General features: G+C 38.4%; 1 protein-coding gene across 4 annotated transcripts in view; it reads right to left on the minus strand.

Moving 5' to 3' along the window:
- Positions 1-12,162: 12,162 nt before the first annotated feature.
- The window catches only part of nrg3b (neuregulin 3b), a 591,304-nt gene continuing 584,252 nt past the window's right edge, over positions 12,163-19,214 (minus strand). For all 4 annotated transcript variants that reach the window (XM_061966725.2, XM_061966726.2, XM_061966727.2 and 1 more), the window contains one exon: positions 12,163-12,902. In XM_061966725.2, coding sequence (XP_061822709.2) covers positions 12,539-12,902 — 364 coding nt within the window. In that variant the 3' untranslated portion in view covers positions 12,163-12,538. The remainder of the gene's footprint in view (positions 12,903-19,214) is intronic.

The following is a 19,214-nucleotide window of genomic DNA, read 5'->3' on the forward strand; positions in this document are numbered from 1 at the left end:
GAGTCGTACTACACGTATCTCTTATGTGTGACTGCCATCTACCGGTCACACTTATCATTTCACCATGGTAAATGGTAAATGGGTTGTACTTGTATAGCGCTTTTCTACCTTTTTTTTAAGGAACTCAAAGCGCTTTGACACTATTTTCCACATTCACCCATTCACACACACACATTCACACACTGATGGCGTGTACCAAATAAAATAGCTTCGAGGTCGGTAAGCAAAACCAGAATTATTATAACTGTTGAGTTTTGAGAAAATGAAAGGATTTTAAGTGCCTTATAGTCCGAAAAATACGGTATATTCCACAGCCCAAAACATGTATTTACTTTTTTCTTGATAATTCTAATATTTGTTATTGTTATTATTATTATTATTATTATTATTATTATTATTATTATTATCATTGTCTTATTTTGTGTTAAAAAGTAAAAATAACTACATTTGAGGAGGTTGGATTTTTTTTTTTCCAGCAAAGCTTTTCTTGATGCGGCCTAGCCTCGCCCAGACTCTGCCTCCAGCGGCCCCCAAGTAAATTAAGTTTGAGGCCCCTGGTTCAAATATTATTTTCCAAATTCTGTATGTAGTTTTGGATGGATCAAAGATTAGCCATAATATTGTCTTTTTATGGAGTGTCAATATGCATCCTCATGGACATCTTCTTTAAGTCTGACTGACATTACATAAGACAGTAAAAACATGCAATTCTGTCATGTCAGCATTTCATTTTGGAGAAACTGATGACAAATAATTATTTATTCATGGGGTGTCCAGAGGTTAGTGAATTCAGAGGTGGCACAAAGGTGAAATACGGTGACCAAAAGTTCCCTTAAGGACTTCAGGACAACTCGTTCCCATCTTCACTTAGAATAATAAGAACTTTCTTCCAGACTCCAGACGCTGGCTGTCATCCTGCATGCTGATGAAGACATCTTGCTAATACTCATTTGTAATTCCTGCGCTATTTCATTGTCGGAACATCGGAGGAACGGCATATCTTGTGATGCATCATGGACGGACGGGATCAATCCTAGCTTGTGAGAAGTGACTTCATCTTAGAAAAGGTAAGAGATTGAAAGCTATCTGATAACCTTCTCCCATGCGGTATTATTCGGAAATTAAAGAAAAAATATCGGAAAATATCAGATCATCCGTTAACACGGTTACATCATAAACAGACAGAGCAAATCTGTCCCGTCAATGCGAGCCTGACGCCATGAAGATAAGCCGATCGATCACGTATGCAGACACACGCCAACCCCGAAGACGCCTTTAAACCTGACCAATGTTGACATCCATGTAGAAATACATGGTAGTGAGTAGAGTGCACCGGTATTTAGGCAACATCGACCAAATCCTAGAAGAAATAAATATGTTTACATAAATTAACCACAGCAGACTATAAGCTGCAAATTAATACAAGTACGAAAGATTTTGTAAATGTTTATTTACCAACCCTAATTGTTTCCGAACGGCAGTAAAACGGATGATCAGACAAAACAGAAGTCATCGTCATGGACTCACTAACTGCGCAGGCTAGCTCTCCAATCAGCTAAACAGACTCTATAACTTCACGGTGAAGTTTTGGTAAATGTTGTCATGGTCTGTGGTCATGTTTAGTTTGGTTATGTTCTGTTGGTTTTTGGACTCTTTTAGGTCCTGTTTGCGCACCCTGGTTTGTTTTAGTTTCCATGACAACTCATTGGTTTCACCTGACTCATTTGGACTCACGCACCTGTCACTAATCATGAGACTATTATTTAAGCCTGTAGTTGCCAGGTAGTCAGCCGGGCGACAGTACTCTTGATACCCTGACATTATCATACTCTGTTCTTGCTATGTGCTACTCTGATTTTGCCATAGTTCATGCTGATTATTCATGCTTTGTTCATGCTGCTCTTTTCTTGCCACGTAAGTTTTTGTTGTTTCATGTCCATAGTTTCTGGCCCATGTGTTAGTTTTGTTACCTGCGGCAAGTTTTGTTCCTCCACTGTGAGCGCTTTTTGTTTGTACCCTTTCGTAGCTTTTGAGTTAAGATTAAATCATGTATTTACCTGCAAACCTTCTCCGGTCCTGTCCGTTTGCACCACGGGAAAACACAATTGTCTCCCAAAAATCTCTCATTCGTGGCCGCTGCCTTCGTCTTCTATTGGCAAGGCAATTGTAATCACAGCTCCAAAACCATGGGATTTTACGACAATTACGATCATGATGCAAAACACCCATTAATGGAAACACCTACAAGTCACAAATGTATTTTGTCAAAATTTTAGAAATATCGCTTTTATTTTGTGAAAAACTGAATTGGAAGAAATTCTTCCAAATTCTGGAAGAAAAAAATATTTGACATATATTAGCTGCCTTTTACATATATCGCCACCTACAAGGCGCAGATATATATACGTTGTGAAATGAGATTTTCATCCATCCATCCATTCATTTTCTACCACTTGTCCCTTTCGGGGTCGTGGGAGGTGCTGGAGCGTATCTCAGCTGCATTCGGGCGGAAGGCAAGGTACAACCTGGACAAGTTGCCACCTCATTGCAGAAAATGAGATTTGTTATTGTTTGTTTCCAAACGGTGTCTGTTACACGGCAGTAAAACGGCTGATCAAACAAAACAGAAGTCCTTGTTTAGCTCTCCAATCAGCTAAACAGACTCAATAACTCCACGGTGACGTCTGGGTGAATTGACAAAAGTGAAACAATACAAAAATAATGCTACTGTAAGTTAATAATACTAACACAGACACTTGTAAACGTGTTAGCATTAGAGATGTCCGATAATATTATTAATAATATAATAAATAATAATATTGATCGGCCGATAAATGCGATATCGGAAATTATCGGTATCGTTTTTTTTATTATCGATATCGTTTTTTTGGTTGTTTTTTTTTTTAAATTTTTTTTATTAAATCAACATAAAAACACAAGATACACTTACAATTAGTGCACCAACCCAAAAAACCTCCCTCCCCCATTTACACTCATTCACACAAAAGGGTTGTTTCTTTCTGTTATTAATAGTCTGGTTCCTTTATTATGTATCAATATATATCAATACAGTCTACAAGGGATACAGTTCGTAAGTCGTGCTGCTGGTCCACTAATAGTACTAACCTTTAACAGTTAATTTTACTCATTTTCATTAATTACTAGTTTCTATGTAACTGTTTTTATATTGTTTTACTTTCTTTTTTATTCAAGAAAATATTTTTAATTTATGTATCTTATTTTATTAAAAAAATTTAAAAAGTACCTTATCTTCACCATACCTGGTTGTCCAAATTAGGCATAATAATGTGTTAATTCCACGACTGCATATATCGGTTGATATCGGTATCGGTTATTAAAGAGTTGGACAATATCGGAATATCGGATATCGGCAAAAAGCCATTATCGGACATCCCTAGTTAGCATAATAGCTAATACTAACAACGCTAGCTTGATTACATTTCGATAGCACGTACAAATATGCATGAAAACACTCCTACGGAAATCACACATGGGACGTTTTAGTAACTATGAATTGTTTTAGTTGTATTGTAAAACTTACAAATGTTGCTTGGAGTGATGAATGAAGAATGCAGGAACGCTATGGATGACTATACTTCCGGTTTAAGGCACGAAACAGGAAGTACAATTTCAACCCGCAGCACCTGCAGTGAGCGAACTCTTCCAAAAGATGAAACAATAGCACAAACAATAACACAACTTTTCAGTGTCTCTGTCGGTGTTCTATGAAAACTATTATACAAAACATTTTGGCCGTTAGCGAAGAAAAGTCTATTAAAAAAAACTACACTTTATAAGCCGCAGGTTTCAAAGCGTGGGGAAAAAAGTATCAGTTTATAATCCGGAAATTACGGTAAATAGGGAAAGAAAATCGTATCAGTGATGATTATTGTGTGAAATAATTGAAAGTTGCAGGTATCTGATTTTTTTCTCCTATCCATCCATCCATTTTCTACCGCTTGTCCCTTTTGGGGTCGCGGGGAGTGCTGGAGCCTATCTCAGCTGCATTCAGGCGGTAGGCTGCTAATGCAACTGAATCATTAATCGGATCAATCCTGTCAATGGGAGCTTTATGTTCGTGAAGGTACGCCGATCAGAGACGTAAATAGAGGCGCCTTTGCACCCGCGCTGGATCAACAAACACCCACTGTAAATCAAAACTGGAAGAGTTTGTTCAGTTATGTAACAAATTATTTGAATACTTCCATGTTGTCACTGATCAATTTTGGCACTCATGAACTCAAAACACCTGCTCAGAGCTGCAGAATACAGAATAAGTCCACGGTTACCTGTGTGAAGTACGTTTGTAGATCCCTCTTCAATCAATCAATCAATCAATGTTTACTTACATAGCCCTAAATCACGAGTGTCTCAAAGGGCTGCACAAGCCACAACGACATCCTCGGCTCAGATTCTTCATCGATCATTCCGAGCAATGTGCTAATTGAAAGCAACAAGTTGCTGATTTTCCTGGCATAGTTTGGATATGAAACGGCATACATATTAAAATTCATTCAATTAATCCGACGGACATATCCGATCAATCCTGTCAGTGTGAGTTTGGTCCGTATGCGCGTTCACCCTGTAATTGGAAACACCCCCGAGGTAAATCAAACTGTTGCAGAGCTACTACAAAAATACCAATGTTTTTTTCCACTTTACTACGTCGTACAAACTTGAGGGGGGCCTCATTGGAAATTCAAAATGGGCCGAGCCTTACCTCATTACTTTCAACCTGGGCTAGAGATATTTAATATTGTACTTGTGTGGCAGCCATGGAGAATCATTAAAGGGCCCCTCTGGGGCCGACAACATTGGCACTTACCGTATTTTCCGGACCATAGGGCGCACCGGAGTATAAGGCGCACTGCCGATGAATGGTTTATTTTTGATCTTTTATATAAGGCGCACCGGACTATAAGGTGCATTAAAGGAGTCATATTATTATTATTATTTTAAAACACTTCCTTGTGGTCTACATAACATGTAACGGTGGTGCTTTGGTCAAAATGTTGCATAGATTATGTTTTACAGATCATCTTCAAGCCGCTTTATGACAGTTGCTTCCGGATGTGCCGTTTTGTGGGCGGTCTTATTTACGTGGCTCACCTTCGGCAGCGTCTTCTCCCCGTCATCTTTGTTGTAGCGGTGTAGCGTGCAAGGACGGGAGTGGAAGAAGTGTCAAAAGATGGAGCTAACTGTTTTAATGACATTCAGACTTTACTTCAATCAATAACGGAGCAGCATCTCCTCATCCGTGGCTCACTAGTACAACAACAAGGTAGGAAATGTGTCCCGTGAAAAACCGTCCGACCGGAACTCTCTAATAACTAAAGTTCCTTGGGTGAATAATGTAAACTCACGACACCGGTAGTTTTTAGCGCTTCCATAGCGAGATATAAGTTAGAACTTTACGCTACGTTATATTAGAAATGGCAACAGCAGAGGATGAATGTCCCATAACAAGAGGATGGAGAAAAAGAAGAAGCTTATCGACTATGGCGTCGGTGCGGGCTACAATGGTGGACGCGAGCAAATTTTCGGGACTTATGCAGATCCCAAATACACATCAGCAGGTACCAGGAGGTAAGACAAGTTGGTTTTGTACAATATTGTGAAACAATAATATGTCTGCTAAGGGTGCCATTTTGTGGTCCTTTTACACACACCATAGTAATACTTGTATCTCTCACTACAGTAGCCGTAATGAGCCAACAATCCATCAAGCGGTGCGGCTTCAAAGTCATACTAAAACATTTTGACAGATTTTTGCGTGTAATGTTCTTTATTTTCTGCGATGAGGTGGCGACTTGTCCAGGATGTACCCCGCCTTCCGCCCGATTGTAGCTGAGATAGGCTCCAGCGCCCCCCGCGACCCCGAAGGGAATACGCGGTAGAAAATGGATGGAAGTTTTGGTGTTGTTTACTGGTGTCATATTGCAGTCTACATGCACCTCTTATGTGTGACTGCCATCTACTGGTCACACTTATCATTACACCATGTACCAAATCAAATTGCTTCGAGGTCAGTAAGCACAACCACAATTATTTTGTACATTCGTACTCAGTGGCCTAGTGGTTAGAGTGTCCGCCCTGAGATCGGTAGGTTGTGAGTTCAAACCCCGGCCGAGTCATACCAAAGACTATAAAAATGGGACCCATTACCTCCCTGCTTGGCACTTGGCATTAAGGGTTGGAATTGGGGGTTAAATCACCAAAAATGATTCCTGGGCGCGGCCACCGCTGCTGCCCACTGCTCCCCTCACCTCCCAGGGGGTGATCAAGGGTGATGGGTCAAATGCAGAGAATCATTTCGCCACACCTAGTGTTTGTGTGACAATCATTGGTACTTTAACTTTTACCTTTAACTTTAGGCGCACCGGGTTATAAGGCGCACTGTCAATTTTTGAGAAAATTAAAGGATTTTTAAGTGCGCCTTACAGTCCGAAAACTACTCAACATTCATGCATGTAAACCAACAAGTGGCACACAAACAACTTTGGCTCTTGAAAAATGTGTTTTATATTCCGTAGTTGGAGCCTGGGCTAGTTAATAGCCGTAAGCTATTTAAACTAGCCCAACTACCCGTATAGACTATATTTGCATAGTAATAATAGAGTTTATACCTCAAATAAAGCCAGAAATCTTAATTATTAACAGTACAATAACAATGTGTCCCGTGAAAAAACGTCCAACCGGAACTCTCTAATAACTAAAGTTCCTTGGGTGAATAATGTTAACTCACTACACCGGTATGTTTTAGCGCTTTCACAGAGAGTCTACTGACAGATATAAGTTATAACTTGACACTACTTTATATTAGAAATGGCAACAGCGGAGGATGAATGTCCCATAACAAGAAGATAGAGAAAAATAAGTTTATCGACTACGGAGTTACCACGGACTACAAAGGCATGCAAATTTTCAGGACTTATGCAGATCCCAAATACAGATCGGCAGGTACCAAAAGGTAAGAAAAGTTGCTTTTGCATAATATTGCGAAACAAATCCCCAGATAATATATTATACACACACCATAATAATATTCGTATGTTGAAGCACAGTACAATCCATCAAGCGCTGCGGCTTCATAGCTTACCAAAGTCGTACTAAAACAGTTTGATAAGATTTTTGAGCGCCGTGTGTAATGTTCTATATTTTCAATGGAACACATACAATTTTGATGTTGTTTACTTGAGTCATATTGCAGTCTACACATATCTCTTATGTGTGACTGCCATCTACTGGTCACACTTGTCACTCAGCATGTACCAAATAAAATAGCTTAGAGTTCGGTAAGCACAACCAAAATTACTCCGTACATTAGGCGCGCCGGGTTAAAAGGCGCACTGTCGAGTTTTGAGAAAATGAAAGGATTTTAAGTGCGCCTTATAGTCTGAAAAATACTGTACCTTAATTGTTTCCAAACGGTGCATGTAACACAGCAGTAAAACGGCTGATCAAACAAAACAGAAGTCATCGTCGTGGACCCACATGCAGTGAGTTCATTGTTTAATGTGATTAATAACAAAAGTTTGGTGCTCTATGCCGAGGTCAGAGGTTCTGTGCGGTGTAGCGTGCAAGGACGGGAGTGGAAGAAGTGTCAAAAGATGGAGCTAACTGTTTTAATGACATTCAGACTTTACTTCAATCAATAACGGAGCAGCATCTCCTCATCTGGAAACAACACCGGAAATATGTTAACTAAAGTTCCTTGGGTGAATAATGTAAACTCACTACACCGGTATGTTTTAGCGCTTTCATGGCCAGTTTACTGACAGAACTTTACACTACTTTATATTAGAAATGGCAACAGCGGAGGATGAATGTCCCATAACAAGAAGATAGAGAAAAAGAAGAAGCTTATCGACTACGCCACGGATTACAAAGGCGAATTTGCAATTTTTAGGATTTATGCAGATCCCAAATACAGATCAGCAGGTACTAGAATGTAAGAAAAGTTGTTTTTGCATAATATTGCGAAACAAAATGCCAGCTAATATGTCTTACCTCATACACACACGATAATAATACTCGTACGGTGCAGCCTACACGTATCTCTTATGTTTGACTGCCATCTACTGGTCACACTTATCATTACACCATGTACCAAATAAAATTGCTTCAAGGTGGGTAAGCTCAACCAAACTTATTCCTTACATTAGGTGCATCGGGTTATAAGGCGCACTGCTGTGTTTTGAGAAAAAAAAAAGATTTTAAGTGCCCTTTATAGTCCAGAAAATATGGTATTTTAATAGTTCTTGACCTAAAAATGATAGTCGTGATGATTGGGATGAATTTATGCTTTCAGCACATTTTGTAACGCCCACTTTTAGCTCCAAAGTGTGGGCGGGCCTTCATCAGCCTACAGAAAACTGGAGGCAATTTCATATTGCGTAGTTTCTTTTGGGAGCATCTTCATCCAAAATCACAATATTTTCACGCATAATCTGATGAAATGATCAAATATGTCTTCCATATGCTTTGTGGCAGGTTGTAGCAAATACAACTGAAGAAGTTGCAGCGATTATTTTAAGGATTCTGACTTCGAAGAAGAAAGATTTTGGGTGGAGTTTGGATAAAAACATTTTTTAAATATTTAGGCCAAATACGATACCAAAATTCCGAAGCTCCCTCAAGGGGAGAAAGACAAAAAGAAAGATACAAATACAAAAATAAATAAATAAAAAAGAGCAGACCTGACGGTCAAAAATGTGAGAAAAAGAAAGTAAACTGCCAGTATTCTATTTTGTGTCCTCTTCCACTGATGATACAGAAAGAGCATGAGGAAACACAGACTACGCTGTCTATGGAGGAGGAGATGGAAGAGCAGTCTAGAATGGCGATTCTTTGGTATTACTTTTTTGCTCTTAACGCTAACTATATCTGTTTTGAAGTAATAATGGACCCGGGCGACAAAAAATATACTAGTAAGTGATCAATAAGTTTTACATGCCTTTATTCACACTGTGCTTCCCGTTCTGTAGATGACGTCACACCAAGAGGGGGCAACATAACCAGTCTGGCGACAGAAAGGGGGCGTTCCAAGTACGGTTAGTTATTAACTAGGGGTGCAAAAATTTCGGTTCGGTACATACCTCGGTTTAGAGGTCACGGTTCGGTTCATTTTCGGTACAGTAAGAAAACAACAAAATATAAATTTTTTGGTTATTTATTTACCAAATTTGTAAACAATGGCTTTATTCTTTTAACATTGGAAACACTATAATAATTCTGCCCACGTTAATCAACATTAAACTGCCTCAAGTTGTTGCTAAGATTAAATAAAATTACAAAACTTTTCTTTTACATATAAAAAGTGCAACATTAAACAGTTGCAAGTCAACTCATCATGCTTAATTTATTACAGCATTTGGGAAGCCTGTAGTCGATTTTTATTATGTAAATGTTATAATTTTATCAGCATGTGATAGCAGGGACCCTGCCATTCAAAACAAGGCTGCTACATTACTTATGATTACACCCCCCCCCCCCCCGCCCCCCTAATTAGCTAACGTTACACTAAAAGCTAATTAGCCTTCACCTCAAGCCAGGACTGCGAGCGAGCTGAGCTGCAGTTTGTTTCGAGAAGGTCAACAGGCTCATAGTGATGTTACTAGTAGTTGACTGGGAGGTGTTTATTTTAATTGGGAGAGAGTCCGCTGCCTGATGCTCACCTGTTAAACACCTATCTGCTAACCCCACTGCATAAGCACTGACTGACTACATGCGCTCTGAATACGCACTGCTGATTGTCTGTTACCGCTATGGTTGTAACCAATCAGATGGTTGTGTGGGTGGGACAATGCTGGGTGCTGTGTAGGAGACAGAGGCAGAAAGCACAGCAGCTTGTCAAGGGGAACATTATCACAATTTCAAAAGGGTTAAAATCATTAAAAATCCGTTCCCAGTGGCTTATTTTATTTTTCAAAGTTTTTTAAAAATGTTTACCCATCACGCAATATCCCTAAAAAAAGCTTCAAAGTGCCTGATTTTAACCATCGTTATATACACCCGTCCATTTACCTGTGACGTCACACAGTGATGCCAATACAAACAAACAGCAAGGTATAGCGACATTAGCTCGGATTCAGACTCGGATTTCAGCGGCTTAACACTGTCTGATAAGATAATTACTTACAACTATGAACTAGGTTTACAGCATATGAAATACATTTGGCAACAACATGCACTTTGAGAGTGCAGACAGCCCATTTCAGGCACGCTAAGAACATATATTTTTCCACGATTTCAGCACTCAGGTTAACCATACCTAAATAGACACAAAATACTGCATTACACAAGACTACCCGAATGTACTCGTAAGATTGAAATAAATAAATGTTTTTAAGCTAAATTATTGGTAAACACAGTTTATGTATAATACTTTACGTAAAACCGCGAGTAATGAATAACGTTTTCATCAATTAATATATTCTGTAGACATACCCTCATCCGCTCTCTTTTCCTGAAAGCTGATCTGTCCAGTTTTGGAGTTGATGTCAGCAGGCCAGGGAAGCTAGGGTCGATATTCTTCTCTTGATCATCTTCGGTGGCATAAGGGACGGTGTGAGCCAAGACATCCAGGGGGTTTAGCTCGCTCGTCTGCGGGAACAAACTGCCGCCATTGCTTGCCGTGCTACCGAGGTCCTTTGTCCCTGAATAGCTCACACACTCCGGCAGATTCAATGGGGGTCTGGTGGCAGATTTCTTTGACTTTATCGTTGGAAATGCATCTGCTTTGAGTGTCGCAGGATATCCACACATTCTTGCCATCTCTGTCGTAGCATAGCTTTCGTCGGTAAAGTGTGCGGAACAAACGACTGACCATTTCGTCGGCTTTCCCCACACCCTCGTATTTTGAACGAATTTCATCCAATTTCTTGCCACTTTCGCATCTTTGGGCCACTGGTGCAACTTGAATCCGTCCCTGTTCGTGTTGTTACACCCTCCGACAACACACCGACGAAAGTGAGAAAATGGCGGATTGCTTCCCGATGTGACGCGTCATCGCTCCGAGAGCGAATAATAGAAAGGCGTTTAATTCGCCAAAATTCACCCATTTAGAGTTCGGAAATCGGTTAAAAAACTATATGGTCTTTTTTCTGCAACATCAAGGTATATATTGACGCTTACATAGGTCTGGTGATAATGTTCCCCTTTAAGACTTTAGCTTAGGCGGCTACTTAATATGTCCGTGTGGAAACTCGTTCGGTGCACCTCCGAACCGAACCGGAACCCCCGTACCGAAACGGTTCAATACAAATACACGTACCGTTACACCCCTACTATTTACCTATTACTCAAAAACTATATTGTGGGAAATGACTGCCAGATTCATTTTCAGGAGCAAACCATGTTAGTGAAATGTCGGTTATCTGGACGCTATTGCATACTTGCCAACCCTCCCGGATTTTCCGGGAGACTCCCGAAATTCAGCGCCTCTCCCGAAAACCTCCCGGGACAAATTTTCTCCCGAAAATCTCCCGAAATTCAGGCGGAGCTGGAGGCCACGCCCCCGCCAGCTCCATGCGGACCTGAGTCCGCTTTCCCACAATATAAAGAACGTCTACAGTAAAGCAGTACGTCTGCCGTAAACAGCAATGTTGTGACACTCTTAAACAGGACAATACTGCCATCTAGTGCATTTGATGAAAGCACTTTTGTGCATGCCACACAGCAATGCATCATCAGAGAGGGTGTTCAGCATGGTTAGAAAGATAGTGACAGAGAATAGAACAAGGATGGACAATTCAACCCTTAACTCAACAATGAGTAGATGAGTGTTATGTGTGTGTATATGTGTAAATAAATGAACACTGAAATTCAAGTATTTCTTTTATTTACATATATATATATAGCTAGAATTCACTGAAAGTCAATTATTTCTTATATATATATATATATATATGAAATACTTGACTTAGTGAATTCTAGCTGTAAATATACTCCTCCCCTCTTAACCACGCCCCCAACCGCGCCCCCGCCCCAACCCCGCCCCCCGCACCCACCCCCCAACCCCCACCTCCCGAAATTGGAGGTCTCAAGGTTGGCAAGTATGCGCTATTGGCCCTTTTAAAGATCAGAAAACCTTTGCAATGAGACCTGCTGTATAAATGCATGATCCCCCAAAAACAAAAAACCTCCATTAACACCGTTAATCTTTAGTCTTTATTTTGTCACAATGGTATGTCAAATATATATACGTCTATGTGACATATAATAGATGACATATATACTTTCATTTCTTTACAATAGAGAAACAACATAGAGACACACTATTTTGGTTTCTAGGGAGACGCTCCCTTTATATAGTGTTTTTTGTTGTTGTTGTTGTTGTTGTTGTTGTCCTGTTTATGAGTTTATTCACAATGTGTGCTTGTTTTCCGTACGTTCGAACAGTTTTTTCGTCTGCAGATCAATTTGCCCCACTTTGGTCCTTGTGGCCACACAAACAGTCCCAACAGCAAAAAGTATCGGAACCAGAGTCTTTAGAGAGTTTGCAGCGTTAATCCAATCAACTCGTGTTTCCTCTGCTGCTGGGGTTCTTGAGGGACGTCTTCAAAGCTCCTCCGGCGGAATACTGGACTCTTTGTCCCAGACTTGATGGCTTTGCCACGGGGGTGGAAAGTTCCGGATCGAGTTCATTGGCGATCTGGACGTAACGCCCCCCTCGGTTGTGCTCGTCCACGTCTGACTGCCTTCCCTGGAGGTCACAAGCCTGGAGCGACGGGATGATGGGAACGGAGCGCGTGCGCAGGGAAGGCGGAGGGAAGCTGCTTCCTTTGTCCAGCCGGGTGCAAGGGACCTCAGTCCATCCCTTTCTGACGGGAGGGGTCCTGCTGAAGAGGGCGCTCACCTTTCCGCCGGCAGCGTCGCACCTGGAGCCGGGACACAAACACAGACCAGGTCAGGTGGTTTTCTGAGACAAAACATTACGATATTCAGCTTTCGGATCAAAAACAAACATTGAAGGTCCTCAGGGCGGTATTGCTCGGTTGGTAGAGTGGCCGTGCCGGCAACCTGAGCGTTCCAGGTTCGATCCCCGCTTCCGCCATCCTAGCCACTGCCGTTGTGTCCTTGGGCAAGACACTTTACCCACCTGCTCCCAGTGCCACCCACACTGGTTTAAAAATGAAACTTAGATATTGGGTGTCACTATGTAAAGTGCTTTGAGTCACTAGAGAAAAGCGCTATATAAATATATAATTCACTTCACTTTATTCCACTTTAAACAAGTCAATATTTTAAAACTTGAAATATAAAGTACATATTAAATATGCATTCTATTTTTTATGATTTAAATCTTTTAAAGGCCTGTATGTTTGCATAACGCCACTGTTTTGATATTGAAACACATAAACAATACAACAAGCACCTACAGTAGTTGTGTATTTGCAGAATATTATTATTTTTATTATTTGGCCCTGAGATGTAGAACTTAAGGCAGAAACATTGAATTTCATACATTGTTTTTTTCTACTGGGTCAGATTTAAAGGGGACCTATTATGCAAAACCCAACTTTTCTTACCTAATGGTTACGGATGTCCGATAATGGCTTTTTGCCGATATTCCGATATTGTCCAACTCTTTAATTACCGATACCGATATCAACCGATACCGATATCAACCGATACATACAGTCGTGGAATCAACACATTATTATGCCTAATTTAGACAACCAGGTATGGTGAAGATAAGGTACTTTTAAAAAAAATTCATAAAATAAGATAAATAAATTAAAAACATTTTCTTGAATAAAAAAAAAAGTAAAACTATGTAAAAACAGTTACATAGAAACTAGTAATTAATGAAAATTAGTAAAATTAACTGTTAAAGATTAGTACTATTAGTGGACCAGCAGTACGCACAATCATGTGTGCTTACGGACTGTATCCCTTGCAGACTGTATTGATATATATTGATATATAATGTAGGAACCAGAATATTAATAACAGAAAGAAACAACCCTTTTGTGTGAATGAGTGTAAATGGGGGAGGGAGGTTTTTTGGGTTGGTGCACTAATTGTAAGTGTATCTTGTGTTTTTTATGTTGATTTAATTAAAAAAAAAAAAACAAAAAAAAACGATACCGATAAAAAAAAAAAACATACCGATAATTTCCGATATTACATCTTAATGCATTTATCAGCCGATAATATCGGACATCTCTACTAATGGTACCTGTTTTTGTGTATTTGGGATCTGCATATAGTCCCGAAAAGAAAAAAAAATGTCAATCCATTTTTTTTCATTTTGAATATTTAAAAAGGAGTGGATTAGTTTCTGATTAGATAAAAAAAAAAGTATTTATAAATGTAGTTTTCAATAGGACAGTTTTGGTCGGGACACTTTTTGTGTCACTTGGCTATTTTGTAAAATAAATATCCTCTCGATATTGATTTTTAACAAGGGCAAAATGGCTTGGAAAACACAAAACCGTGTTTCTCCAGCAGGCGAGAAGAAGTCTGCGTTAAAACGTCTGAGGAGACCCAGCAAGTGTGTTCTTGTCAGCCGTGAGAGGCAGTTTGTAGCATAACCAAGTTTATATAATTGAATGACTTTTCCCGCTCCCTCGCTGTATTAGAAAGGGAAGCTGGAGGTAAATCCGGGCAGATCAAAACAAATCTAAAAATAAAAGCCCATTGCAAATTTGCCTTCAGTTGTGTCCTTATCTGGGACGGGTAAATATGTTTTGACGCCAAATAATAAAAGTGACGAGGCTCAGCGGGGATGATCGGTTATCTCTGTGGAAAGGGCACGCCCGTGTTTTTTTCTGCACTGTTTCCCCCTTTTATCCTCCCTTTCGCCGCACTATCGTCACAATCTTCCCTTATTTTACCTCTCCCTCATTCCACGTCTCCAAGTAACCATAGCAACTGGGAGGCTGGGGGGAGGAGGAGGGAAGCTTGGTGGTTGTACGTCTGCTCAGTCCAAAATTAGGTCATTTGAATCTGCTGAAGGCCAACAATGGGCATTGATCACCAATGATCGGGAAAAGCATGGAGGACGAAGAAGAATGCTGTCTGTTAGTTTTTTTTTTTTTTTACATCATTTTTTTTTTCAATTTAAAACGGTATTTTCCAACCTAAAAAGATGAATCGTCTTGTATTCAGGGCTGAGAGACCGGTACATGCACATAAAACAAAAGCTTACCTAATAAAGTCTTATGCTGTAATATTATTTCCTACACATTCCTAAATTATGCATGTGTTCATCTTTAATCTCTTATTTTTTCTAATTATTTGTATTTATTAGGGCTGTAAAACGATACAAATATTTAATTATCATTAATCGCATTTTGTTCATAGTTAACTCCTAATTAATCGCGATTAATTACACAAATATTTTAAAAATGTTTTATTTAATAAGTACGTTTTTAGCGCTGGACTGGACATTTTGTTTGATTTATGCAAATATTTGTTTGTTAAACATTATCCTTTTTTTTAACAGTTCTACATAAAATGGACACATATACATATATATATATATATATATATATATATATATATATATATATATATATATACATATATATATATACATACATATATAAATATATATATATACACACATATACATACATATGTATATGTATACAGGTATATACAGGTAAAAGCCAGTAAATTAGAATATTTTGAAAAACTTGATTTATTTCAGTAATTGCATTCAAAAGGTGTAACTTGTACATTATATTTATTCATTGCACACAGACTGATGCATTCAAATGTTTATTTCATTTAATTTTGATGATTTGAAGTGGCAACAAATGAAAATCCAAAATTCCGTGTGTCACAAAATTAGAATATTACTTAAGGCTAATACAAAAAAGGGATTTTTAGAAATGTTGGCCAACTGAAAAGTATGAAAATGAAAAATATGAGCATGTACAATACTCAATACTTGGTTGGAGCTCCTTTTGCCTCAATTACTGCGTTAATGCGGCGTGGCATGGAGTCGATGAGTTTCAGGAAACAGAGTGGACCGACACCAGCAGATGACATGGCACCCCAAACCATCACCCAACCATGTACATTTTGCATTTCCTTTGGAAATCGAGGTCCCAGAGTCTGGAGGAAGACAGGAGAGGAGTCTAGTGTAAAGTTTCCACCATCAGTGATGGTTTGGGGTGCCATGTCATCTGCTGGTGTCGGTCCACTCTGTTTCCTGAGATCCAGGGTCAACGCAGCCGTCTACCAGCAAGTTTTAGAGCACTTCATGCTTCCTGCTGCTGACCTGCTCGATGGAGATGGAGATTTCAAGTTCCAACAGGACTTGGCGCCTGCACACAGCGCAAAATCTACCCGTGCCTGGTTTACGGACCATGGTATTTCTGTTCTAAATTGGCCCGCCAACTCCCCTGACCTTAGCCCCATAGAAAATCTGTGGGGTATTGTGAAAAGGAAGATGCAGAATGCCAGACCCAAAAACGCAGAAGAGTTGAAGGCCACTATCAGAGCAACCTGGGCTCTCATAACACCTGAGCAGTGCCAGAAACTCATCGACTCCATGCCACGCCGCATTAACGCAGTAATTGAGGCAAAAGGAGCTCCAACCAAGTATTGAGTATTGTACATGCTCATATTTTTCATTTTCACACTTTTCAGTTGGCCAACATTTCTAAAAATCCCTTTTTTGTATTAGCCTTAAGTAATATTCTAATTTTGTGACACACGGAATTTTGGATTTTCATTTGTTGCCACTTCAAATCATCAAAATTAAATGAAATAAACATTTGAATGCATCAGTCGGTGTGCAATGAATAGATATAATGTACAAGTTACACCTTTTGAATGCAATTACTGAAATAAATCAAGTTTTTCAAAATATTCTAATTTACTGGCTTTTACCTGTATATATATATATATATATATATATATATATATATATATATATATATATATATATATATATATATATATATATATATATATATATATAAACACACACACACACACACACATATATATATATATATATATATATACATATATATATATATATATATATATATATATATATATATATATATACAGTATATATATAAATATATATATATATATATATATATATATATATATATATATATATATATATATATTAGAGATGTCCGATAATATCAGCCTGCCGATATTATCGGCCGATAAATGCGTTAAAATGTAATATTGGAAATTATCGGTATCATTTTTTTAAATTTTCGGTATCGTTTTTTTTTATTTGTTTTTTTTATTAAATCAACATAAAAAACACAAGATACACTTACAATTAGTGCACCAACCCAAAAAACCTTCCTCCCCCATTTACACTCATTCACACAAAAGGATTGTTTCTTTCTGTTATTAATATTCTGGTTCCTACATTATATATCAATATATATCAATACAGTCTGCAAGGGATACAGTCCGTAAGCACACATGATTGTGGGTGCTGCTGGTCCACTAATAGTACTAACCTTTAACAGTTAATTTTACTCATTTTCATTAATTACTATTTTCTATGTAACTGTTTTTATATTGTTTTACTTTCTTTTTTATTCAAGAATTTTTTTTAAATTTATTTATCTTATTTTATAAAAAATTTTTAAAAGTACCTTATCTTCACCATACCTGGTTGTCCAAATTAGGCATAATAATGTGTTAATTCCACGACTGTATATATCGGTTGATATCAGTATCGGTTGATATCGGTATCGGTAATTAAAGAGTTGGACAATATCGGAATATCGGATATCGGCAAAAAGCCATTATCGGACATCCCTAATATATATATATATATATACACAGTATATATATATATATATACACAGTATATATATATATATATATATGCATATATATATATATATATATATATATATATATATATATATATATATATATGCATATATATATATATATATATATATATATATATATATATATATATATATATATATATATATATATATATATATATATATAAACATACATATATATATATATTTTTTAATTCTTTTTAATTTTTTATTTATATTAAAAAAGTATATATTTTTCATTACATTTTCCCCACTAATTCTCCCTCTGTCTCATCACTTGTTTATCTGTCAGTCTGGCCTCTGGCCTAGTTGCATATGCATCATTTGCATGCATTAAAGGAAAGTTTTCCCTCCTTTTTGGCAGATAGGTGACTTTTCAGGTGTTCCCTATCATCATTTTAGACAGCCTTAGAACCAAAGAATCTGGGAGGACTCCCAGAATGGAGACTTCTAACACACGAGTGTGTTCGGGGGGCGTGCCAAGTCGACCGGGGCCGCGATAACCAGGAAACGTGCAGAAAAGTACAAATTGCATAAAGGCGCAGTCGTGTTTTGCTTTAGTAAGGGGACAAAAAAAGCAAGCCCAAATAAGTAATCACATTCAAAAACAAGCCCAACACAACTCACAATCTTTGTAAGTCACTTCAGGGGAAAAACTAGCTCAAAGTTGCTTATAATAAACAGACTTGGCAACACTGCTGCTGTCAGCAGCTTAGAACTCTGGTGATAACTCAACTCCCAGCAACAGTGAATGGAAATAACTTTGGTTTTGTGAAGAGAGAGACCTGCCAGGGCTTTCAAGCTAATCTTGCCATTCAATATACACTTTTCTTTGTCCATTTCTACTCCCTGTTTGTTCCTGTGACTCAACGTCTGCTGGAACGCCGCTGCTTTTCCACCGCAACAGTACTGACTGAGGGCAACATAGGACGCATGTGAATCACGCCATAAAAATTATTATGTTTTTCCGGACTATAAGCCGCAACTTTTTCCCAACGCTTTCAACCCTGCGGCTTATTAACCCGGTGCGGCTAATTTATGGATTTTTCTTGGCTAACGACCAAAATTAGAGATGTCCGATAATGGCTTTTTTGCCAATATCCGATATTCCGATATTGTCCAACTCTTAATTACCGATTCCGATATCAACCGATAACGATACATACAGTTGTGGAATTAACACATTATTATGCCTAATTTTGTCGTGATGCCCCGCTGGATGCATTAAACAATGTAACAAAGTTTTACAAAATAAATCAACTCAAGTTTTGGAAAAAAAATGCCAACATGGCACTGCCATATTTAATATTGAAGTCACAAAGTGCATTATTTTTTTTTTAACATGCCTCAAAACAGCAGCTTGGAATTTGGGACATGCTCTCCCTGAGAGAGCATGAG

This window comes from Nerophis lumbriciformis, linkage group LG11, assembly GCF_033978685.3.
Source record: "Nerophis lumbriciformis linkage group LG11, RoL_Nlum_v2.1, whole genome shotgun sequence".
Lineage (NCBI taxonomy): Eukaryota > Metazoa > Chordata > Actinopteri > Syngnathiformes > Syngnathidae > Nerophis > Nerophis lumbriciformis.